This window comes from Mastigoproctus giganteus, chromosome 8 (genome assembly GCF_048544385.1).
Source record: "Mastigoproctus giganteus isolate SK-2022 chromosome 8, ASM4854438v1, whole genome shotgun sequence".
In the NCBI taxonomy this organism is placed as follows: Eukaryota; Metazoa; Arthropoda; class Arachnida; order Uropygi; family Thelyphonidae; genus Mastigoproctus; species Mastigoproctus giganteus.
This window is the reverse complement of record NC_143582.1, coordinates 132,697,694-132,724,618: the sequence shown is the minus strand read 5'-3', so window position 1 is coordinate 132,724,618 and position 26,925 is coordinate 132,697,694. Positions and strand designations below refer to the sequence as shown.

At 35.6% G+C, this 26,925-nt stretch overlaps 1 protein-coding gene across 1 annotated transcript in view; it reads left to right on the top strand.

The window, feature by feature from the left end:
• Window positions 1-26,925, top strand: part of LOC150081826 (XK-related protein 6-like) — a 208,021-nt gene that overhangs the window by 42,367 nt on the left and 138,729 nt on the right. Inside the window, exon 2 of the mRNA XM_090380331.1 lies at window positions 8,940-9,148. Within this exon, the coding sequence (XP_090236457.1) occupies window positions 8,940-9,148 (209 nt within the window). The remainder of the gene's footprint in view (window positions 1-8,939; window positions 9,149-26,925) is intronic.

The following is a 26,925-nucleotide window of genomic DNA, read 5'->3' as shown; positions in this document are numbered from 1 at the left end:
ACATTACAGCCATAGCAGCTTATGTGCCATTAAGCCTCCATAACAACAAGAAAAGCCCATAAACCGGAAAGTGCAAATTGTTTTTGTTTTATGGTAGTGACCTCTAGAAATGTTTTAGAAAAATACTGTATCACAAAGGCATTCGAAATTGATTCTTATAACGGAACATATGATAACAATGAAAGTGTAATGCAAAATTTCCATTAGAAAAATGACCTTTTAGAAAGATAAATAGCTTAGTCATATACAGAAAATTTCAACTTATGAGGTCCCAGAATGAGTTACCAAAAAAAAAAAAAAAAAGCAGTGTTATCGGGTTTGCATTTTTTCATGATATCTCCATTTATTCCTATGGGATGCAAAATACGTTTCCACGAATTTTTTCAAGTTTGCACCGGCAAAAACTTGTGTAAAGTCAAGTATTATGTAAACCAAGAAGTGTTTGTACCTGCTGGCAGTGGCGTAGGAACGCCTTGGCATTGGGGCAGATGCCAATGGCGCTACTGATAGACTACATCAGTACGGTGTCAATCTATTTCAACACCTGAGGCTAGCTGACGAAATGGTGCCCTCGATGATGTCAAATCAAGATGACAGCACAAGGAGGGTGAAAATTTTCACACGGTGATTCAAGCCTCCATCCATTCATACATCTGTGTACATACCGCATAGCATAATAGATCTATTTTACTATCCAGAATGTAACTTTGAAGGGGCCAATCAGGTGATCGCTTCATCAGCACATGCTCGAATGCATTGTAGTTTGCAATTCAAACATTTACAAACTGAATAAGTTATGTTATACTGTTGTTGCGATTGCTATATAAACAGGTAATCACGAATATTGTGATTTATAATTTAAATAAAACAAAGGCCAAATTAATTTTAGACATGCCACCAAAGAAAAAACGTGGACATCAGTACCGCGTAGAAAGACCGCATTCATAAATTAGAAAAAAAAACATTCCGCTGGTTTACAATAAGCCACTCGAAACCTGCAAGTGACAAAGAAAACCAACATGATTCGAATAAAGATGAAACAAATGATGCCATGAAATGGAAGTCCAAGAAAAAGCTCAAACAGTTGAAGTTATTTTAAAAGAATTAGAAAGTGTGGACAATAACCAACAACAGTTGGCAGAAGAAAATGATGGCAGCAATAATATTAACATAGAACATGTAAGTCTGAATTTTAATGATCCGACCACATGGAACTTTAATACCCACAAAAACAGATCTCTTATGGGGCAACACGGTCCCGAACATATTGTCTTAAATACATATCCTATCACTAGTGAGTGATGTTTCAATAATTCGTGGAAATACAAAAATGAACGTATTGAAAAAAAAAGAGGAAATGGTTATTTTATTGGAAAAAGAAAGATGCAATATATTGTTTTCCGTGCCTCTTATTTGTATCTGGCACAAATAATGCTCCATTTTGCAGCGCAGATGGATTTAAGGATTGGAAACATCTAAATCTAAACATTCTTTTTCACGAGAATTCATTATAAGAACACAAACAATTTCACAAATTGGAAATTATTAGAAAAGGGTCTTCAAAAAGGTGGGCTTATTGATGACGCTGCTTGTGCAGCATCGTCAACTAAGAAGCAATTTTGAAATGGCATCATATATTGAAATGTATATTGTTCTGTGCTGAAAATAATTTGGAATTTCGTGGACATGCTAGTAATATTGATACCAAAGGAAAAAAATTGTGGCATGTTTTTAAACTTGATAAAATTTGTCAGCCAATTTGACGTTGTATGAAAAATGTTCTGGAATCGCATATGAAACACCACACTAATTATTTATCTTCAGAAATTCAGAATGAATTTATTAATTTGTTAGCAATAAAAGTACAAAGTGGATACACCATAGATAACTCTTAAGAAAAAACTACGATAGTAGCATGGGATGCATCATTTCCTCTGTATCTCATATTGTGTTCGTCCTTCACAACGAGTAGCCATGGTATTGCGCTACATCAAATAAGTAACGCTTCACTAATAGAGAAGACTATTGTTACTTATTCTCAGTGGACACCATCACCCAGATGGCACAGTTTCAAACCTTGTTTGTATATGCATGGGATAATAACTCTACCATCCACTTCTCCCTATTAGACTTGTAAAATCAAAAAGTAGAGGGAAAGTTATAGTAGGACTGGAAGAAGAAAAGAAACGGTGTAAAAGAATGAATGGGACAGTAACTCCTATTCACACCACTCAAACTCCTCGAATAGGCAACGCTTCCCCAGTAGAGAAGACTGTTGTTACCTATTCTCGGGGCACACAAAAGCCTTAGATGCTGATGCACCATAAAACTCCCAATAATCAACCAACCTATTCTCGGAAACTCTGTGAATATAACCCCCCCCCCCGTGACCGTTTCGAGGATTATTGGCCTTTCATCGGTGGGTGTGCAGGTACTCTGGTATTGCAGACGTGATGACCCAGTTGTGAAGATAATCACACAATATGAGAGATACCAAAAGGTTTGTTTAGTAATATTTAAAATAACTAAATACAACAAGGCATACTATGTTAAGAGTAAGAGTTTTATATCTGCATAATATCGGTGTACACCATAGATAACTCTTAAGAAAAAACTACGACAGTAGTGTGGGAGGCATCATTTCCTCTGTATCTCATGGTGCTCGATGACAGGCCAATAGTTTCGAAACGGTGCAGTTTCACTTCCATGAAACAACAGATTACCGCTTGTCACGATAAAGGGAAACCACTCTCTGCTAAATCTCTAACAGGGTGATTACAATAGAAGGTTGACCAGAGCCTATTGTCCAAATGTTTAATACACCTTGACTAGCTAGACTTCTCGGTATGTAGGACAGGTAGTTCAATAGGTTTTACGGGTTCCCACTGAGTTGCAGATGGTAATCTCTTTATCTTTTAATTCAGATGTAACAACAGCACTATTGCTTGCTTTGAAGGCCATGGGTGCGAACAATGTATACCCAGTTAAGTCTTGTAATGCAGTCATTATATGGAAAATTTTCTTTGTTGTACAAATGAAGAAAATTTTCTTTTCCATAAACCGAAGAAATAAAAAAATTCGGTAAAGAATAAAATTCTATTTAGCAAATTCTAAAAAAATTCCTCAAATAGAAAAATTCGCTATAAAGAAGTTTGTTAAACAGAGATCAGACTGTATTTATTATGATTTTACCAATTATCAAAAAAAGCATGTAGCCACGAATTTGCCAAGGGCGCCGAAAACCTAGCTATGCCTCTGCCTGCTGGTGTATACTATACTGAACTTCAGCCAATATCATTCAGCCTCCATTTATATAGGTCACTTAGTTGCTTTGGGTTCCATAATACATGAGGAATATTGTTGCATCCGAAAGAGCAGGACTAAAATAATTAACTGAAATATTTACAAACTATACGAATATTTAAAATATTTACAAAATACTAAACCACAGTACGCTATTTACAAATATACAATATTCATTAATTTACAAAAAACATTACAATGGAACATCAAATGTTTGACAGTGAATCACGTGCACGAGGTTGGTGAATGTTATGGAAGCAATTGTCAATAATTAATTACATTTGTAGTGACATAATTTCCTCGCCCTCTTCTCCCATTGGCTCGAATAAATATCACTAGGAGGAAAACTTTTTTTTTTTTTTAAATGTATAGATAGAAATTAGTTTTCCTACTCATGATACATTGATGTTAAATAAGTTGCATGCAGACTGCCATGGACCTCAGAGTGTCTGCAGACAAGTTCTTAGTAGTCTGTAAGAAGATGGACTCTCTGCTTACCATTTGTACCACGAGTGAATTATATAGCAAAAATGATCGCATACCCATCACACTTACTCTGAAAAGTAAGTTGTTAGAGACTTTTTTCCCATCTAGCAATTCTTTAAGCTGAAATGCAGGTAATCATGGACTGTGAATGTGGTCTGTGTACAGGCCAGTTTGATTTTATTTTTTATTTCTGCATATTTTTTGTTACATTGTTTTATTATTAAAAACAATAAATCAGAATATTTTATTTTGGGGTACACTGATAAAGCTAGGAATCAAAAGGATCTGGGGCTGTGAGATTGTAGAGAGTGGCCACAAAGTTCCTATGTATGCTGATTGGAAGTTGTATGTATACTCCTCTCTATTCTCTGCACAAATTTTAATTTTTACACATGTACTTCTGGATACCTTCCATGTTGACAGTTGGAAATCATAAAAGCAGTCCCTGATACTGTTGTAGGTCTTCAGTTGTTAGTAGAGTTGAGAAATTTTCTCATTCAAAATGCCCAAAGCAAATTGTCTCATGTTGCTAAGTCTGGACATCGAGGAGCCCACACTATATCAGATCCATCCAATCTATTGTCCACTGAATTTGTTGTCAAGATATTCTCTGCTGGGAGAGCATAATGTACTGGTGCACCATCTTGTTGCAGGATAGCTAATGCCTTAAGACCTCTGTCACGCACTTGTGGAGCAAACCATGTCTGAAGCATATTCAAATAAGCAGTGTGATTGACAATTCTATTAAAAAAATATGGCCTTATCAGGTGATCTTCTGAAATTGCTGCCCACATAAGAGGAGGTTGCTGCTCAGTTTCCTCAAAAAAGAGGATTCTTTGCACAAAAAATAAACTTTCTTTGATTACTAAGGTAAGTGCACTCATCCAAAAAAAAAAAAAAAATCCTCTTCTTGATTCAATGGTGGGAAATCACTGCAAAAGAGCCTTGCAAGTGACCTCATGAGCAGCTAAGTCAATCAGAAAGTTTATCAACACATCCAGACTTCAGTGGCTTAAGTCCCAAATCCTTTTATTTTTTGGACTGTGGGGTGTGGAATGCCTAACTCAGATGTTTTCGAGTTGATTTCTGTGGTAATTTCAAGCAGGTCACTTCAACAATGTCCACATTGTGTTGATGTGATGCTGGATGACCAGAATCCTTTTACTCCAAGGCCTATATAGTGTCATGCATAGGAGCAGGTGCATTGAACCTCTGCAAAAATCTTGTCTTTGTGAACCCAAACACAAGTAATCAGTCTCTCTTCTATTGTATACTCACTCGTGTCCTCATATTGAAGCCCTACCTAGAAAAATTATAAAACATTATAAAAACTGAACATTATAAAAATTATAAAACTGAATATTTGGTTGCCAGTTACTGGCTGGCCAACAGAAACTGTTTTAAGTTTTATTTTCAGTGTAAGTAATATTGGTTTTTGTCGTAATGCCTATCGTAATCCATTCAACAAAAGAGTAATTCAATAAGGAGGTTTAGAGTTTTTGTTTTCACTTGGATGTCACTTCCAATATGCTAGGCATTCATAGTATTTTTAGACTTTGTCTGTGGGTTATTTCCAGTGAAAAGGTGATTTGATTGTTGCTGAATGACCACATTTTGCTGAAGTTCTATGTGCTTGACTTGCAAGTGGAACTTAAATAACCTTTTACTCCAAGGCCTATATCAGGGGTGGGCATGCATGAGGTCAGTGAGAGCCGCATTCCGGTTTTTCATATATTACAAAGAGCCACACCATAGTTACATAGTATTAAATACACAAATTTAATTAAATTAATGTGATTACATATTTATTAAATTACACAAGTCTTAAGTGCTATGTAAAATGTATACATATATAAGAAAATATAATTAAGAGAAAGAAAATACAAAATTTTAATAATAAAAATAAAATATAATAAAGTATAACATTTAACGAAGACCTTTCAGTCAAATCTTTGAAATTTGGCATAAAATTTGTTAAAGCCATTCTCCGCAATTCTGTGGTTGGTCAACTGTGAACGATATTTCGACTACACAAACTTCATTGTGGAGTACAAAGATTCACAGCAGTATGTTGTACCAAAAATTGAAATTAGACGGCAAGCAACTTTCTTTAAATGTGGATATTTTGATTCTGGCACCAAGATTCAATTATAGAAGTAGATTTGTGCTGTGCAATGCTTGATCCTCTTTCATCTCTAATAACTCCAATTCCCCAGCCGCTTTTTCAATAAGTATTATTTCAGAAATTGGAAATCCATCTTCAATAATGTCACAAATAAATGGGTTCACAAAATATGCAAATGTAGATTTCAAACTTTTCAAATCTTCAAACCTATGTTCGAAATCTGCTTGCAATTTTTCTTTGTATTTGTCTAACTTTTCTTCTTTGATAATTAATTATATTTGATTTTACTTGTGGAAAATGATTAAATAAATATTTATTTATTTGTTCTTAAGATCGTACACAAAAAGCTGAAGTTTAACTTCAAAACTAAATATAGTTTGTGACAAATCGATAATAATTTTTTCCTTTCCTTGTAAAGCCAAATTAAGTGTTTGCAAATGTTCTATAATGTCTGTAAGGAACATTTTAAGTCAGAAAGCCAAGTTTAATTTTTTAATTCTGGGTATTTTTTTCATTTTTCTTTTGTAAATGTTATGATAGGATTTAGGAGTTCCACAAAACGGCTCAAAACATTGTAAGTTGACAGCCATCTTACAACACACCATAGGGATAAATCACTGGGGAATTCATCTGTTTCATCATTCACTCACAACTCTTCTAAAAAGTTCTTAAATTGACTATGTGTTTTGGCATTTGTTCTAATTAAATTCACAATCTGCAAAACAATCTTCCACACATTTTTGTATTTGAAGTACTTCGCTCTGAGATGCTCGTGGTGAATTATGCGATTCATTAAATTCACAATCTGCAAAACAATCTTCCACACATTTTCATATTTAAAGTACTTCGCTATGAGATGCTTGCAGTGAATTATGCAGTGAAGTGGTAAGAAACATGGAATTGTAGGATCGTTGTTTAAAAGACCAATGAGACCTTGGTTTTTTCCCTATCATTGCAGGCACTTTGTCGGTTCGCAACACTTACAAGTTTATCACGAGGCAATTCAAACCTGTTCATTACTTCATCAAGCGCATTTCTAACATCGATACCGCGGGTTGTTTCGATAAAAGCTACTAGGTCTAACATTTCTTCCTTCACATATACGTCTGCAGATACATAACGGACAAAAACGGCCAATTGTGGAACATCCTGAATGTCTGTAGACTTGTCAAGAACTAAACTAAATGCTGTACAATTTTAAAATCTCACATCACACTATTTTTAACAATTTTTACTAATTGCACCAATACGGCACTCAGTTGTACAGCATGACATAGCAACCTGTGCGATCAGTTTATGCAATTTTGTATTATCTGGATCCAAAACTTTAACCACTTCTTCCAAGTTTCTTTTAATAAATTCTCCTCCCTATGGACGTTTGGCACGAGCAATATTCCAAGCTATCAAAAAACTAGCTTCATTTGCTCTGTCATCTTCGCGACTAAAAGAAAACAAGAGTCCTTTTTGCTCATGTTCTCTGTTTCTCTGTTCGCAATTTTTAATTGAGTGGATATTGAGTTGAAAAGTGGGGGATGACTTACTTCGTAATGCTGAATTGCAAACTACAAAGTAAATTGCTTACTTTGTAGTTTGCAATTGTAACTTTACAAATAAGACACGACTTTCCATTATTGTCAATAAAAGCAAAATTTTCTACCCATTCTTCTTGAAAGATTCTATTTTTTTGTTTGTATTTTCGTGTTTTGATATTTTCTGAGGTCATGTTATCAAAAAATTTAAATAAATTTAATTCCAAAGTCTGAAATTGAAACAAAATAATTAAATTAATTTACAGCGCGGAAAAAATTACACTCCATAAACAAGTTTAAATTACTTTAAATTTACAATGCTGATGGCGCCAGCAGTTTAAATGCGTGCGGATTTATTTATAATCGACATGAAAAATAAACACAACAAAATCCGTATAACAAAATATTAGTTACTTGTTTAATTTATCAAGATTCAGTGAAAAAAGTTGAGATTTAAATTTTCAATGGGAGCTGCACTTAACTCAACGAAGAGCCGCATTTGCCCACCGTTGGCCTATATAGTGTCATGCATAGGAGCAGGTGCATTTAACCTCTGCAAAAATCTTGTCTTTGTCTTCGCAAACCCAAACACAAGTAATCAGTCTCTTCTATTGAATACTCACTGGTGTCCTTATGCTGAAGCCCTACATAGAAAAATTATAAAAAAAATTAAATAATAGCTCCATCATTTTAGACTTTCAGTGGCAGCCTTAATTAACATCACTGTTAGAATGTCTGTAACCTTTTTATGAATCTTGAAATTATTTGTTTAAAATAATGCTTTTTTTTAAGCCTTCTGTTTTTAAACGAAAAGCAATGTTAGAATTAGGTGTTTGCCATGGCTTCAAGTGGCAGAGTTGTGATTTGTTCTGAAATCTCAAACACCAGGATGCATGCTAAATGGGGTAGCTTTTGAAGCCTTCCTATTGAAAAAGGCCATGTTAGAAAGGTAGTAAGTCCATGGTAGTTAGGAGAACAGCATCTTATTGATACATTTATTCTAGTTGTGAGTGTATGGCTGGCTATTTTATAAACTGTAGAGAAAAACCAGAGAAGGAACGATCAAATTTAAAAACATAGATGCTCCAGAGTTAATCATTTTTGGTAATCTGTCAAACAGTGTCTACGAACAGCTGAGGATGTGGGGTGGCTAGAGATGGGTCCACACTGAATTATTTCAAGTTCTTGAGCAGTCCCTTGATCCTGTTTGTCAGTTTAATTCTCCTTTGAACTGAAGAAACAGTCCTACTACAGTTTCAGTTAATGATCAACTGAAACACTTTGAGGATGGGCAAGGAAGGGAGGGAGGGTAATCAAGGTTTCTTCCTGTGTTTTTGTCTGTGGTTGACATAAGGAAAGACATCTGCCATGAAACTTACTTCCGGTCATTGATAAATCTTTGGAAGTCTGGAAAAAAGAAAATTGTCATTTATTTCAAATGTTTTTATTAGACAGATATTCTTTTTAATAAAATACCACTTTCATTTTATTTTCAGGTACATTGACTCCTTATATTATGGTATGAAGAGTCAACAAAAGATGCTGAGGAAATCACAGAATTTAAATTACTACAGACAGATGATATATGAAGATTCTGATGCAGCATTACTAAGGTTATTTGAATGTTTTATAGAAGCTGGACCACAGCTAATTTTGCAGTTGTATATTTTTTCTCAAGATACTGGAGCAACACATGACTTCACAGGTAAATGTAAAATTGCTTAACATAATTCTGTCAAATTATTTAATTTGAAAGAATTACAATTAATTTAGTTGAAGCATCAAGTTGTTTCAGACAATGCTAAAATTATGCTTGTTAAATATGGTCACGTATAAAGAATATTACTTCACAAAAAAATCAGAATTGTATGTATAAGTCCATAATAAACCATTAAGACTATTAGTAATTATAAAAATAATTGGCGAAGGTAAAGAAAGCCAGCACGAGAATGACGAGAAACGTTGGATAACTTATGTGGAAAATTAGTTTCCTGATACGGCACTCTAGCGCTACTCGCTCCGTAAACAGACTGTAGGTGTTATCGGTCTGGGGCTAAGTTGAGAACGATATACTGATTGACAGGTAGGTGTGGCAAATGATGCCCTGGTTGGTGTGCTAACTGAACACACAATAACATCGGGTTAGTATCATTTTAGTAGCACTCAGAAGCACTAATGATAACTTGCCCTAATGAACGCTTTCCATAATGGTAAAAAAAGGTTAGGTAACCTCGCTTGAATCCCATGGAAGCTTGAACCCCTCCCAAAGTCGAGGGGGTAACCTAACCTTTTTTCTTTAGAATCACAGTCAATTCGGCCTTGGAAAGATTGTGCAAGGCTCAAGGGGTAGAATTTTTTTCAGCCTAGTCTGTACTTGTTAACAGGAGAGACTGCTTCTACAGGGATGGGATACACTTAAATAGAAAGGGTGCAAGAATGTTTGCTGATGCTATCGAGGCAGTGTTAAATGCAAAGAAAAACAGCAAAGAGTTCTTTACTTATGTAAACTCTAGAAGGAAGGGGATGAATCAGATTGGTCCACTTGATATCGATGGGTCAACTGTTGATGATCCTGCTCAGGTAGCTAACAAACTAAATGAATATTTTGCATCGACATTCACACATGAGGAGTTATTCAGCGAGTGGAATGTCAGAGGTGTATTCAACTCTGGCAGTAAGCTAGAGAATCTTGTAATCTCTGAGAGTAAAGTGGAGCAGAAATTGTTGAAGATAAACACAAGAAAGGCACCTGGGGTGGATGAGATCTATCCAGTTATATTAAAGGAGGCAGCAAAGGAAGTAAGCAAACTCTTAGCCATAATTATGAGAGCTTCCTTGGACTCAGGGGAGATACCCATGGACTGGAGATGTGTGCAAATGTGACCCCAATTCACAAAGGAGGATCAAAGGCTGACACAAGTAATTATAGACCTGTGAGTTTAACTTCTGTTCTCGGAAAATTAATGGAGGCACTGGTTAAAGAAGCACTGCAGGATCATCTAGACAAGACTTCAGTTATAGCTCGGACACAGCATGGTTTTGTTAAGGGGAAGTCTTGCCTGACCAGTTTGATTGGATACTATGATGCAGTCACAAAAGAACTGGATGCAGGGAATAACTTTGATATTATAAACTTGGATCTTAGAAAGACTTTTGATACTGTTGCACATGGAAGACTGCTGCACAAATTGGAGCAGTGTGGCATTGGAGGCAAATTGCTGCAATGGATAAAGGGGTGGTTGAGGGGGAGAAGACAGAGAGTGGTAATCAATGGACACTGCTCATCGTGGACTAATGTTATTAGTGGAGTCCCTCAGGGTTCAGTATTATGGGTCCGTTATTGTTTTCTGTATTTATAAATGATATTGATGATGGTATATCAAGCTTAATGTCCAAATTTGCAGACGATACGAAGGTTGGCAGGGTTGTCAAGGATACTACTGACACTATGCTGCTGCAACAGGATCTGGAAAGGTTGAGCAGATGGGCTGAGAGGTGGCAAATGAAGTTTAACATTGACAAATGTAAAGTACTACATATGGGAAACAGCAACCCCAGAGCAATGTATCAACTCTGTGGTACTACACTGACAGTGGTAGAGAATGAAAAGGACCTGGGGGTGGTTGTGCAGGCAGATATGAAGTTCTCTGAGCAGTGCAGATGGCCTGCAAGAGTAGCTCATGGTGTATTGTCAATGATATATAGGAATTTTTCCAGCAGGGATAAGGAGGTGATTATTCCCTTGTATAAGGCAATGGTCAGACCACACCTAGATTACTGTATACAGGCCTGGAGGCCTCATTTCAAGAAGGAGGTAGAGCTGCTGGAACGAGTACAGAGAAGGGCAACAAGAGTAGTGAATGGAACAAAGGGGTGCTCTTACGAAGAAAGGCTTAAGTTTTGCAAATTACAATGTCTGGAGACTAGGCACCAGCGAGGTGCCTAGTTTACCGTGCGAGGTGATCTGATAGAGGTGTATAAAGCCTTGAATTGTTTGAGCATGCTCAATGCTGATGGGATTCTTCCTCTTGCTCAGAATAATCACCTGAGAGGGCATAAATTCAAATAGAGGAAAGACAGATATAGGAGAGACGTGCGGAAATTAGTCTTTAGCCAACGGGTGGTTGGTTGGTGGAACAGACTTCCATCCCTTGTCGTGGAAGTTGATAGCCTATATAAGTTTAAGGCTCAGCTGGACAGGTATTTCGAACGAACAGAGGGGTGAAGTGGAAGTGGTTATATATATATATTTATTTATTTATTTTATTTTATTTTATTTTTTTTTTGGCTGATGCTACATAAGCTTGCTTTCTTGCATCAAATGCCTCTGCTAATGCTAATGTTTAGAAATACATTCATAAAAAAAAAAAAAAATTTGTTCAATAATATGCCCTAATGGTGAAAAAAGGTAAGGTTACCTCCACTTGAATCCCATGGGAGCTTGAAACCTTCCCGAAATGGAGGGGGTAACCTAACCTTTTTTTCTTTAGAATCATGTGGACTAGGGCATAAATTGTTTATTAACAAAATATTATTTTTTTTATTACTGTACTTTTATTTTCAAAGACACTCATGTAAATTCACACGTATCATAACGTCAATCAACACCTCAACAGCTATTCACTATATATATATATATATATATATATATATTACACGTCCTCTACCGCATGCCTTCGTCATGCGGTAGAGGACGTTGAACGCGAGTTCACGTGAACAGCGATCCCGCTAGAAGTCAGCATTTGCGAACCGTTTCTGTTGAAGAAACCAAGTAGCAAAAGTCCTCCGGAGTGGATAATCCACAGGCTCCAATGATTGGACGCGTTGCAGATGGTATGAACTCATTTGGTTTGTTGACAGTATCCTCCATACAGTGGATTGGGAAATACCCAATCGCTGGCCTATCGCTCGAGTACTCTTACTCGGATTGCCTTCTGCAAGACGTAGGACATTCTCCTCATTGTCTGGCATCCTCATCGTTCGCTCTCGATTCTTGGTACCTCTCGTGAAACAATCAGTCTCACGTAACCTTCTGTGCACACGTGCGAAAATCGTATGATGGGGAGCATGCATGTGCGGGAAACGTTCCTGGTACAAGCGCAGAGCTTCGTGTCCGTTACAGTCTGCAGCTCCATGTCAGCCAGTTCAATGTTTGAATACTCGTCCATCCTACTGCGTCGGGAACCGGTTCGCAGATGCTGACTTCCAGTGGGATCATTGTTCAAGCGACCTCCCGTTCAATGTCCTCTACCGCATGAGGAAGGCATTTCGGACCCTGCAATGCTATGTGATTCCGATTCATCTTTGTGCCTCCCCTGCATCTCCTGCAAGTTTGTCGCACTGGTAGTGAATCACTCTGTATATATATATATACTCGTCCATCCTACTGCCTCGGGAAAATATAGTGTATGAAATAAAAGAAAAAGAGACAAGAAAGAGAAATAGTAAGTGTACCTAAAAGCGTATGGCTGCAGAAACAGGATACAAAAATATAATAAGATTTAAAAATAATTAAAGAATTATTTTAAATTAATAATTTTTCTAATTAAAAAATAATTAGAAGTAATTGCGTTAATTTCTTCTCCATCTCTTAGTATTTTCTATTAATAATTTTTAAATTTTATTTTATATATATATATATAGAATCTTTCTTTTCTTATATTATTTCCTAACCTACCATTTAAGGTCAAGTTACGAAAAATAAAGGAACCTTTTCCTTTTTTCATAACCTAAATCAACAGTATAGTAGAAACACTCGTGAACTCCAAAAATCTGCTTTTAATAATGAGAAAAAACATAATGTAATGAAGAACATAAAAATGAACAGAACAAAACTTTTATTAATTTAGTTTTCATTAAAAAATCAACCAAGGTTTTATTTTCCTTACAAATTTCTTCCATCTTTAAAAGATTCATCGCTGCTATTACCTGTTTACCGTTCATTATAAAACTATTATGCACTGTTCTTTACTCATAAATACACATAATGCCAACCAATGGCTACACAGTAGCTTATCCTCTGTCGTGTCCACTACCAATCATTTCATCGTTTTCCATGCCTACCTGTCAATCAACATATCCTTCTCGATTTCGGCTCCAGACCGATAACACCTGCTGTCTGTTTACTGTGCGAGCAGCGCTAGAGTCGTTGTTAGAAAACTAATTTTCCACCTAAGTTATTTGATGTTTCTCATCGTTCCTTTGTTGGCTTTCATTACCTTAGCCAAATTATTATTATTATTAAGAATATTGCTGAGTGTCACATGGATATTGAATTATGTTATTGGTTGAGGACTATTTCATTAAAAGTGAATACGTTTTTATAGAAATAAATGGAAAGATGTGTTCAGTAATTAACTGCACAGTAAATTGCACTCTCTGTTGACAGTAGAAGTTATTCTTCCAGTTACTCCTTTGGTCTTGGTTCAAATTCTGCTGACCAGGAAATTTTCTTAAATGCCATTTTATTATGAAAACCTAATACTCATTGTAAGTAGAGGAGTTGGGGTTTTATTTCAATGCAAGTATTTAAATAATTAGATAATAAACACTTTTCCATGTTTTATTTTTCCTTTTTGGTACCTTGGGGGATGCTGTTTTTCCTCCAGTGACAGCAACTACCTTGCATATACTCTTTTTAGAAAAGGTTAGGTTATCCACAAGATGACTTAAAATTGTCAATATCATATTTTAATTAAATAATATTGCCAATTAAAATTTTAATCATTTGTTAAAAACTTCAAGGCACCCATATTAGAGCTATTTAGGATCTTACTGGACCTCATTAGATATTAAGGATCCTCAGTTAGTGACTTCTTACAAGAAGTAGGACAAGAAAAACTTAAATTTCTGTTCAATATTTGTATAAATGAAACCATGTTCAAAAATACATTGGGTCTAAATGAGCAGCCAAGTGGTATGTAGAAGAAAGACTTCCAGTTAAGCATACAACCTGCATTGAAATAAAAATCATTAATTTGCTGCTTTGGATGAATGCAGTTTAGTACCAGTGATGTTTTCTTTCACAAAGTTGCTGATTGAGGCCACGTACTACAGCTCTGATGTTGGTACCTAAAAGTTTTTAAATAACAGATTTGCCTCTCTGTTGATATTACTCACGTTGTGGTGCCTGGCCTGATGAACCACTCAGCAAAATATTAATTTCACTTAGCCACTAGTTCAAGATTAGTGACTGTTCCTATCTCTGTCTTCCTAAATATAGAAGCACACTTACTTGGGTAGTTTTGGAAGTTAAAATTGTTCATATAGAATAATTATGTGAAACTGATAGATGAGGCTTCTATAAGAAGCCTCATCTATCACAGTTCTTTTTTTACTTACAGCTTTGTCTTGCTACTTAAGTTTCAGTATCATGTAACTTAAATATTTCTCATCAGGCCATTGCTGCTACTCATAAGAAGTTAGATATTCTTTGTTTTATGTTTAATTATTATTTGAAATGGTTTCTTGTCTTGATTATTATTATATATCTATTTAGTTATTTATTTCACAAAATATATTAGCATGTGCACATGGATAAGCTTGCGTGTAGGGCTTACAATACCGAGATTCCAGTATTTTTTTTTTTTTTTATTTTTTTTTTTTCCAGGATATGAAATACAAAATATGGTATTGATACAAAAATACCTGTTTTTCAGTAGTAATTTTAAAAATAGTTCAATTTATTCACATAAAGGTTATAAAATCAACAACAATAAATCATTAATATTACAGAATGTGTAACAGGAATTGTTATACCCAATACAAATGCAACGGAAACCTGACAACGTCATGAAACTAATACAAACTTACAAATATATTTCTCTTAGTACGGAAATATTTCCATTAGTGATAGGGCACTTAAGGAATATGGTAAACAGTGGCATGGCAGGTGCGGAAGGGTTAAAATTAGAAGCTTCTGAACAATAGTTTATTCCCTCTATTACACCGCTACTTGAGGATGCGTCACTTTGTGCATTTTGGGAAAGGACGTCAGTGTGGAGTAGTTCAAATGTATTGTCAGCAGGTGATCTAGAGGTAAAAGATGAGAGTTTTGTTGTGTGGGAAAAACATTGTTTTTCCCATCAAAGGAAGAAGAGTGAGTTTAAAGAATTACAATGTGATTGGGTTAGGTTTAAATTAGATAGGTGGAGATACGTAAATCAAAAGGAAATAAATAAGGTTATCATGCCACAAAAAGAGTGGGTTGTAGTTGTTCAGAGGAGTTGCAGACTTGCAGTGGTAGTTCTGGGTTCAGTTCAGGGTCCGGTTCTGGGACCCCAAACTAAACTAGTCCGGCTCTACATAATGACGAGTTCTGCTGGGCATGTTTCTGTGCTAGAAGTTAACACTGAAGCTTAGTAACAAGACAGTCAGATTGTGCCCTGGCCTGGAAAGTGAACTTAGATAAAACTGTAATTATTTTAAAGTAAGGATGAAGTTGAAGAAATTACGAGAAATTTACAGAAATGTTTAGCATTGAGTTGTAAAGAAAATTGATTTTGCTAGAGAGAGAGAGAGATGGAATTTTTAGTATTAAGTCAGCTTATGGATTGCTGTTGTGAAGAGAATTCATATTATTGATTAAGAAAAATGAGGAAGTGATTAAGATTGAATTAGTTTAGTGTTTGCAGCGAGAGAAAGTGTTGATTTGTTAATTGAGAGAAATTTTATGGAAATGATAGCATGTATTAACAGATTAAACGAGAAAAATTAATAGATTAGATGTAAATGAATACCAATTATGTATATACAAGAGGTCCCGTTTTACGATGGTCCATTTTATGACTTTTCACATTAATGACTGTTTCAAAATATTACCTGAAAAAAATTGAAGATAACAAAAAAAATCACAACTCAGTAACATGTTGCAGCAACACCTGCAAGTCCAAACATGCACTAGGCGTTTCTTTTGTTTTTCATGGTGCATTTTGGGTGAAATGATAGCTGCACCAAGAGTTATTATTAATATCCATATGGTGCAAGGAAGCCTACGGCTTATGCTACACCAGGGAAAAAAAAAAATTCCCAAATTACCTTGAGAGAGAGAGAGAGTCAAAAGTAGAAGGGAATCACCAAGAAAGAGAAGAATGATGATATCCACCTCCAAGACCCTGGGTTTGCCAAGCCCTTGTTAATGGATTACACAGTGTTATTTCTCGTTAATAATTTTTGTGTAACCATGAGCTCTAAGCATAGGCCAGTTTCTGTGCTGGGGGGGGCAAAAAGAATGTAAAACACTAACAATTAAGGAGAAAATGGATGTGATCACATGGAGCCTGGTGAGCATCGGTCGGATGTGTGTAAGGTGTTGAGTTTAGCACCTTCTACTGTATCAATGATTATGAACAATGTTGATAAAATAAAGCACCACAGGGGATAACAAGTGTCTTCCTCCAGAACAACTTTTTATTCATGCAGTGAGACAATGGAAAAAATGGAGAAATTGTTAATATTGTGGGTTGATGATATGAACCAAAATAACATTCCTGTTACACAGGTGGTAATTCTGGATAAGGCAAAGTCGTTATTTGACGAAATATGTGAGGAGTCTGGTAGCACTGAAATATTTACGACCAGCAAAGGGTGGTTTCATCAGTTTAAAAACTGTTGTAAAATGCACAGTGTGAAAGTGTCTGGCAAGACTGCTAGTGCTGACGTTGCAGTGGTGGAAGAGTATCCTTCCGAATTTAAGTGCTTAATAGATGAAGGCAACTACCACCCTTATTTAGTTTTTAATGTGGACGAAACGGGAAGTGGAGTCATCACTTGAGTAAATACGTACTCAAGTGATGACTCCACAGGACCAAAGTAAAATTTTATTTTATTAATTATTTTATATATAAGTATAAATAAAACATGTGCATTAAATGTTTAAAATATTTAATTATTTATAAAGAACAGAAATATTAGTGCATACTTGGAAAAATTTTGGAACCCACTCATTTAATTACATAATAATTTGGTCTTGTTTTATGACTTTTCATTTTACGACCCTGTTTTGCTCGAACCTAACCACGTCATAAAATGGGTCCTACCTGTACTTGTAAATAGTTTTGTATGATATTGACTTTGGTTTTATAATATTTTTGTCATTGCTCATGAGAAACTATGGAAAATATCTCAGCTCCTGCAAATTCTGATATTTTTTTTTTTTTAGTACTTGAGGGGAGCTGCTGAGAAAATCATACAGTGGCTAGTGACGGCAATACTAAGGTACTGGAAAATAAAAATTAATAAATAGATAAATAACCACAGATCTTAGATTTGGTTTCCTCACCAAGCTTAAATGTCAATCCCTTTCTTTCGTTAATACAGATATAGTGCCATAAAAAGGCAAAAAGAAAATAAGATTTTTTGAAGATGGGGGAATAAGGTGGGGGTGGAACTGCGACTCATCTAAGACTATCTCAGTACAATAGCCCCAACCTGCACAGAATCCAAAAGCATGTTTTCTACTGATAATTAAATATGTACCAATAGATTCAGTTTAAAAGAGCTCATGTTATTCGAACAGGTTTTGTTGTTGTTATTTAGGAACATTAGCAACTAAGGCCATATTGCTCCGGGAATATGCGGTGGTCATTCCCTGACCTTTCTGCATCCTCAGTATTTGGTGGTGACGGGCTCGAACCCTGGTCTAATCAAGAAGCATTGCTATGCACTGCTGCTCCTTCCCACCTGGCTACAGAGGCGCCACAGGTTTTGTGGATGCTTAGACAACAAAATTTGCAGTTTCAATATGGTTTTTTTTGTTTTTAGAATAACTATGTGTTTAATAATTTTTGTTAGAATATTTATTATTGTAATAAAAGTTTGATTTAAAATATGAATTCAAGTAATTACTTGGGTTTTTTTTTTTTCCCTTACTTTATTGCACCTAATTGTCATTAAAATTTATTGAGAATTTTTTTTTTTTTTTTTTTTTAATACCAGTATTAATACTGGTATCCTGGTTTCATAAGTAAATACTGAAATACCAGTATTAAGATTTTGACCGGTATTGTGAGCCCTACTTGAGTGTAATGGGTTTATAAACTTTAAAAATGAAAGTGATTAATAGTTTAATGTTTATATATTTTGTTTGTATTGTTTTTAATTTTCATTGGAAGTAATGTAACAAAAGTTTTTGTGTGTGTGTGTGATTGGTACCATATAGATACTCAGTGTGATAAAACTTTAGCATAGAAGTACTAGGTAGGCTATTGAGCCAAAAGAACCTATAAAGACTGAGATAGCCTGTGTGGTTTACTTCATTGTACCCTAGAAATAAACATATAATTAGCAATAAAATATAAAATAGAATAAAAAAATGATTGTGTGGCTAATTATTGATAATTGGATACATTGAATGGCACTTTTTTTGAAGGCTAATATTTCATAATGATATACCGTTTACATTCATTCCATTATTTCATAATAGATTATATATATATTTATATATATATATATATATATATATATATATATATATATTTTATATAGAAAATTATTTTTAATGTTATGTGTAAATCTTTAATTTAACTTATGCTAATAATGAAAATACCGTGTACCCTGGGAGCGATGTATGTTGGAAAAGGAAAAGAAAAGTGTAACGTTATAAACAAAGTGCGAATTTTGAAAAAAATGCAAAATTTGAAATTTGAAAAGAACGACCAAGGTAGAAATAGCAGATTTTTGAAAAGAACGATCAAAGTAGAAATAGCATTGCAGTATCTTTCATAATTTCTGTGTCTTCTTCAGAGGTCATCCACCTAAATTATGAAAAAGAACAGCAATACTCTTACTTCTGTATCTGACATGTTCTGTATGTCAATAAACACGTGTACGCGGACACGTGGTAAAAAGTTTTAGAATATAAATTTTGAATAAATAAATAAAATACAAGTTAAGCAAAAATATTATGCCAAAGTATAACATACAGAACATGGTTCTTTTATTGCTGTTCTTTTTCATAATTTAGGTGGATGACCTCTGAAGAAGACACAGAAATTATGAAAGATACTGCAATGCTATTTCTACTTTGGTCGTTCTTTTCAAAAATCTGCTATTTCTACCTTGGTCGTTCTTTTCAAATTTCAAATTTTGCATTTTTTTCAAAATTCGCACTTTGTTTATAACGTTACACTTTTCTTTTCCTTTTCCAACATACATCGCTCCCAGGGTACACGGTATTTTCATTATTAGCATAAGTTAAATTAAAGATTTACACATAACATTAAAAATAATTTTCTATATACATTATGGTTGTAGGGTACCTTTGCTCTTGCAGTGTCCCTGATCCATAATTCATATTATCGATATTTCATTTTATCTCTATTCAAATTCAAATCTATTTTCTTTCTTTACTTAATTTTAATTTTTATTCATAATTATATTTTATATATATATATATCTGACTCAAAGGTACGTGTAATGCATCCAGAATTTTTTTCTTTATGCAAGTCCATTCACCTGCAGTCTTTCAGCCAACTCTGCTTGGTACTTTGTTTTTAACAAGTCTATCTTTCAATTTCTCTACATTACACTGCTTAGTTTTCTCAGCCTTTCCTCTTGCTACTAGGGCTATTTTATACTTCAGTCTGGCTCCCACTATAAGATGATTAGAATCAGAGCTGGCGGCCCGAAAAGAATGGACATTTTCAATTGCAGTAGCCAACCTCTTAGAGACCAGTACATGATCAATCTGATTAGCCTGATTTGTACCAGTGATTTTCCATGTGCCTTTATAAATATTCTTTCTAGGAAACCAGGTACTCATGACCTTAAAGTTGTTGGCAGCAGCAAATTGTGCTGCTCTAAGACCATTACTGTTTGTTTCTTCATGGAGACTTTCTCCCAAATAGATCCATGAAAACTTCTTTCCTGCCTAGTTTAGCGTTGAAGTCACCAAGAGTTATAATAGCATCATGTCTTTGAATTCTTTACACATAAACTATAGTTCATTGTAAAATCCTTCTGCAACATCATCATCTGCACCTTTAGTTGACATACGCATTAATAAAGGCCACATTATAGAATTTTCCTTTAATTCTAAGTACACCAGTAACCAGGTATGGTTACTGGTGTGAAGGCAAGCACTTATCTGCACATTCTCTTAGAAATCAGAAATCCTACACCCTGTTCTCCCTATCTATCGTCAATTCTAGAGTAATACATTGTAAATTTCGACTTATTACTCACACCTTTACCTTTCCATCTAACTTCTTGGAGAGCAGCAGTATCCATCTTAAACTTTCCAACTTCCTCCATTATGCTGTTCATAGCTCCAGTCTGCAACAGGGTATGCACATTCCAAGTTCCAAATCTCAATACCAAACTAGTGTCCTTATGTCGAGGCCTGGTCTATTTCCATAAGGGCTGCCCGCTTTCATTCGTAAAGTTGTATGTAATGGTTAAATTTTTTACAGGGCAGGGCTGTCAGCCCTATACCCATTACTCAACCCGGAGGAGTAGGGCATCCCTTTTTGTCTGTCTCTTCACCTTCGACCTGTCCAGCTTGGGTGACTCTACCAGTAGCAAGCCTCACCACCACGTCAAAGTAGAGATACCATCAGTGGGGTGGTATCAATGCCTTTATAGCCAGTATAAATTTTTAAAAATATTACTTCAGTTGTTAATGCATTAAAATTCATTGAAATGTGCTGCTATAAAATTCAGTGTCTCTCAATCCCAGAGGGTACCAAATTTAAAGTCTGCTGTATTACATAATGTGTCATTGTTACTTTTTGCTAAAGAATTCATTGGAATTTATTTAGATCTCTCTCTCTCTCTCTCTCTCTCTCTCTCTCTCTCTCTCTCTCTCTGTGTGTGGTAGTGGATTAGTTTTGAATTTTTGTCCTTATTTAGTTGAGAATAATGTGAATTAATGCTTTCAATTAACTGTTTTGAAGACAACATGGTAAAATGTAAATGTTGGATGGAAGTGTTTAGAGAAGTAATCATTAAGGCCATTAAGAATAAGACGTTTAGGCCACTAAACATCTTATTGCAAATAAGATATGTTATTCAAGGTTTAGACCAAAAGGGATGTCAGATGAAGTGATGAGCTTGGTGGCATAGAAGAAAAATTCAAGGGATGATTATAAATTATCAGGAGGATACAAAGTCCTACAATAAGTATCGGCTAGTTTATAATCAAGTTACTGAAGAAGTTAGGCAGGCTAAGGCAGATTATTAATAGATGTCTTTGCAAAGAAAAGCAGCAAAGAATTCTTTCCTTATGAAGGAAAGTAATGAATTACATTGCTCCACTGGATATGAATGGCATAACTATTGATGATCCTGTACATATAACTGAAACTGAATAAATATTTTGCAAAGAAGTTTTTAGGGATGTGAATACAAGAAATATATCAAATTCTAACTGGAAGCTAAAGATTGTATATGAGTAATAGAAAGTAAGTGGTTGCTGCTGAAAGCAACCTCAACATTTGGGACTGATGAAGTATCCAATTATACTAAAAGAAGCTGCAAAAGAGGTAGTTAAACCTTTAGCCATAATAATGAGAGCATGCTTTGATTCAGGAGAAGCACTTGCAAATTGGAGCTGTGCAAGTGTATCTCTTATTCTTACAAGGGTGATTCAAGGGGTAAAGTGGGTAACTGCAGGTCTACAGTTTTAAACTCTGTTCCAGGGAGAATAATAGAATAAATAGTTAAAGAAATAATGTAAGATTATCTTGATAAGATGATCTTGCATACTTTAACTACTGATTGGAGCAGAACCATAAGCAATCACAGTATTGGTTTTTCAAAGAGAAATCATGCCTAACCAATCTGATTAGCTATTATGAGACTGTTACAAAGGAATTGGATATAAATAATAATTTTGACGCATGTACACCTAGTGCTCAGTTATCTTGCATCTGGTTAATGTATATCCGATGATATATACATTCACACATATCATACATGATATATACCATGTCTGATATATGTATACAGGGTGTCTCAAAAATATTGGTACAAACGTGTAGGGGAGATAGGTAACATCTAAAGGAATGTGAATTGCATAGTACCCCATAACCGGAAATGTCATTGTAAGTCGGTACATGGCGCTGTTCATCATTTCGCCACAGGGAAAATTTCTGGTTTATTCACTCAAGCAGTAGTCGCCGCACGAAGAGCATGCATCCATATACGAAATGTGAGCTGGCATCCATGCACCTAGTGTATGGATTAGCAGAAGGCCCACACGGTATGCACCCCCATGCGGCATAACATCGCTTCACAATAAATGTGTGGGCAGGTATGGTCAGTGACTGCTTAGTCGGCCCATACCTGTTACCATCCCGCATGAACTCCGCTAAATATCGGATCTTTCTTGAACAAGTTCTACCAGGGTTACTTGACGATGTTCCATCAAATGTGAGACGCAACATTTGGTTTCAACATGATGGGGCGCCTGCCCATTATGGAAAGTGTATTAGTGACCATTTGAACAGGCGTTTTGGGCGTCAATGGATTGGCCGTTGTGGACCCGTTGCCTGGCCCTCACGCTCACCTGATTTATCGAGCCTTGATTTCTTTCTGTGGGGGGGCCCTCAAATCTATCGTGTATGATTCACCTGTAGAGACGGAAATGGGTCTCGTGACGAGACTCGTCTGCGCTGCTGCTACTGTCAAAGAAACTCCAAGTGTGTTCGACCGTGTCCACCAATCCATGCTGTTGGTGTCACGCATGCATTGCATCTCATGGTGGAACCTTCGAGCATCTGTTGTAACATCATGAAATGCATCCATCTCGTACTCCATTGTTAATATTATGTCAAATAAATGTTTGCCACTAATTACTGTCTTGTGTCATTTCTGCTTCTTGTCCCTCTGCTACTACTTTCCCGTGACGTTTCCGGTTATGGGGTCTTATGCGATTTATGTTCCTTTAGATGTTACCTACCTCTCCTAAATGTTTATACCAATATTTTTGAGACACCCTGTGTATTATTATTATTATTAATAGCCATATGGTGCAAGGAAGCCTGAGGCTTATGCTGCAAAAGCCAAAAAATATTCCCGAGTTACCCTGAGAAAGGAATCACCAAGAAAGAAGAATGATGATATCCAGCTCAGATATAGCCACAGTTACATAAGCTTTCATGACTTTGATGTACTATGATGTTTATAGACAAATGAATGCAATAATTGTACGCTTTTGATTCCTGCGGTTGTCTGGGGGGGGGATAAATGATTTTTTTATTTATTTAAGAGATTAAAAGCTAATGTGCTTTAAATCCAAAAGTGAAACTAAAACAAAGATTTTGGTTTAGATATTGTTTCTGCAGTTTCAATCATGTTTGCTGTTGTGTTTAATCATTGTTTTCATAGTTATACAGGAAATTACAGCCACTTTTATGTATTCATAGTGAGAAATCAAGAGTTTCAAAACCAGTGCGGAAACTAGTCATTGAAAATCAACTAAGGAAGATAGGTTACTGCCATGCTTTTCCAGGACTGGTTTCTACACTGTTTCATATACCAGAAGTGGAAAAATATTTGTTGAGAAAGAACATGTCATTTAAAGAATTGTTAATTCTCAGCAATGCTCTTGCTCATCCATTTCATATTGTGGATTCTTGCCACTGAGTTGTTTCTTCCCTCAAATGCCACGTTTTTCTCTAGCCTGTGGATCAAGGGATCATTTTCACTTTTAAATAGTATTATATGAGAAGACCCATACTCTGACTATTGCTGCTACTGGTGGGAAGGAAATAGCAATTCTTGAATAATTTTGAAATAGGCAATTCAAAAAGAATGATAACACTTATATATGATTACTGTGAAGTAACCAGTGAGTCTTTGTCATTTAATAGTTACCAGTCATTAAAAAAAAATATATATATTTTTCATACTTTAAAGTTATAAACTGTCAATGTGGGCACTGTGTCACACAGCACGCGTTAAGTCGATAATCAATTTCCTGACATACTTTCTTGCCACACTCCAGTATGGTCCTATTTATGGATGCTAACTGCTGTAATGATTCATTGTCTTAATTCCTGAAGATTATGTGACAGGGGTAGTCTTTAGACAGTATTCTTCACATACACCCACAGCTGGAAGTCACACAGTGTAAGATCTGGAGACCTGGAAGGTTAATTGTGAATGTACAGGACAGCAGTGTCAATTCAGCAGTGTCAGAAGAGTTTCATGGAGGTAACAGCATGCTTTACAATGAAAATGAAGCAGAACACCATATTGCTGGAGTATGTAGCAGTCTTCCTCTAATTGAGGGAAAAGCCAGTTCATCAGCATGCTTAGATAATCTGGTGGTAGTGTTTTCCATGAAGAAAAGCGGGTTATAGATCTGTTGCGAAATGGTGCAAAAGACTTTCACTTTTGGTGAATCCCATTCATGCTCTATAATGTGATGTGGATTTTCAGTTCTCCAGATACACATCATGCTGATTTGCTTTACTGCTTAAGTGAAATGTTGCTTCATCACTGAAGATCAGTTGGGTTGCAAATTCATTTTCCATTTCAGCTTTCATCCATGCAGAGAAATCGTATTGTTTAACATTGTAATTGGGTTTTGGGATTGTACCGACTGTAAATCCAATCCAAGTTTTGCTGAGGATAGCACACAATCTTCCACTTTGAGAAAACCTTTCCTCCACAAATGGCTTCATCTCTTTGTATATCCACCACCAATTCCTTAAATTCTGTTCTCCAAGTAATTCTCCAGTGAAGCAAAAATAACTTACTTAATTTCAGGCCTTCTAAAGCTCAGTCTTGTGTCATATCTTGCAAAAAGGAATCTACTTGTCTTATGCTTATTTTCGCTGCACACGCAGACCTCTAGGCAAGATTGCAGATCACTACTAGGGATTACATGGACTTCTAATTTCTCTCTTGGCATAAGCACATTACAAATATTGCTTCCTCTGCATGAGTTTTAAAATTGTGTTTTCTCTTTTGCTCTTGGCAATACTTTTATTGTAAAACAACTACTTGCTCTGTACAAACCTTAAGCTGACCGGGCTAGCCGGGTGGGTAAAATGCCTGCCTGGCAACCCAAAGGTCACGGGTACGATTCCCGCCTCGGGCTTGGATCAAAGTACTGCAAAAACCTTGGGAGGTGCATTATGGCCACAGAAGCCTATGCGCCAACAACTACCAAAAAAAAAAAAAAAACCCCTTAAATTTGCCGTACCATGCAATATTGTTCCCACATCTGGGTTGGTCCTGTAAGCTTGACTTATGTCTATGGAAAATAAGAGTTACTGGTAAAAGAAGTAATGCACGACAACTAGACAGGAATGTAGTTATATGGCTGTTACAGCATGGATTTGTTGAGGGGCAATATTTTCTGATCAAATAGGATGATGCAGTAACAATGAAACTGGATGAAAAAAATAATTTTGACATATACCCAAAATTTGAGAAAATATTTTAAATGTTCTGCCTAAAGGACATTTGAGGCAAGTTACTGCTATTGATAAAGCGATGGTTGAGTGGGAGATGTCAGTGGCTGTTTAGTGGGTACTGCACTGCTAGGACGAAAGTTATTAGTGGAATACTTCAGGGTTTGGTGCTAGACCCATGGTTGTTTTCAATATTTATTGATGAAAACATCAAGCTTAATGTCGGAATTTGCAGATGATACAAAGGGTCGGCAGGATGATTCAATTAATGACAGCAATCAGGGTATGCTACTTCAAGAAGATATCTAGAAAAATTAGGCAGGTACAAAATGCAAGGTACTGTATATGGGTAGCATTGATCCCAGAATGACATACCAGTTGCTGTTATGGTGTGACACTAGAGTTTAGTTGAATGAAAAAGAGCTGGGGCAACTGTCCAGTCAAACATGGGATTCTCTGAATGGTGTGGGCAGGCTTCTAGGACAGCTCATATCTGTAAACCAGTGTTTGAAAATTAGATACTTGCAATGTGATCTGAGTGAGATGTTTAAGGTTTTCAGTGGATTGAGTAAACTAAATGCTGATGGCATCCTCTTCTTGCTCAGACAACTCAAATGTGAGGGGTCTTAAATTTTATTGAGGAAGGATGGTTGCAGGATAGATGTGCAGAAATTTGTTTCCAGCCAGCAGGTGACAGAACACAGGAAGATTGGAAAGATATGGGAGAAACCATATGAGGTAGTTGATAGTTAAAAAAAAAAAAATTTTTAAAAATTATCTGTGCAGTCTTCCTTAAATTTGAATAAATTTAAGGAAGACTGGACAAATTATTAGAGGGTTGATTGGACAGGTGTTTGGGAAGTTTTTTTTTTTTTTTTGCTGATGTGTGTAAGCTTGATTTCTTGCATCAGTTGCCACTATTAATACTAATGTGTGTATTTTACAATGTGCATCACACATTAAGTGTAATGGAACTACAACTTAAAAATGTCTACTAGAAAATTTCTGTGCATACAGTAAATGCAGTATAGCAGTATCTACAATATTATAAATAAATTATAATATTATAAATTATTTACATTTAAATATGTATGTAACAGCTACGAAATGTCCAATGCCA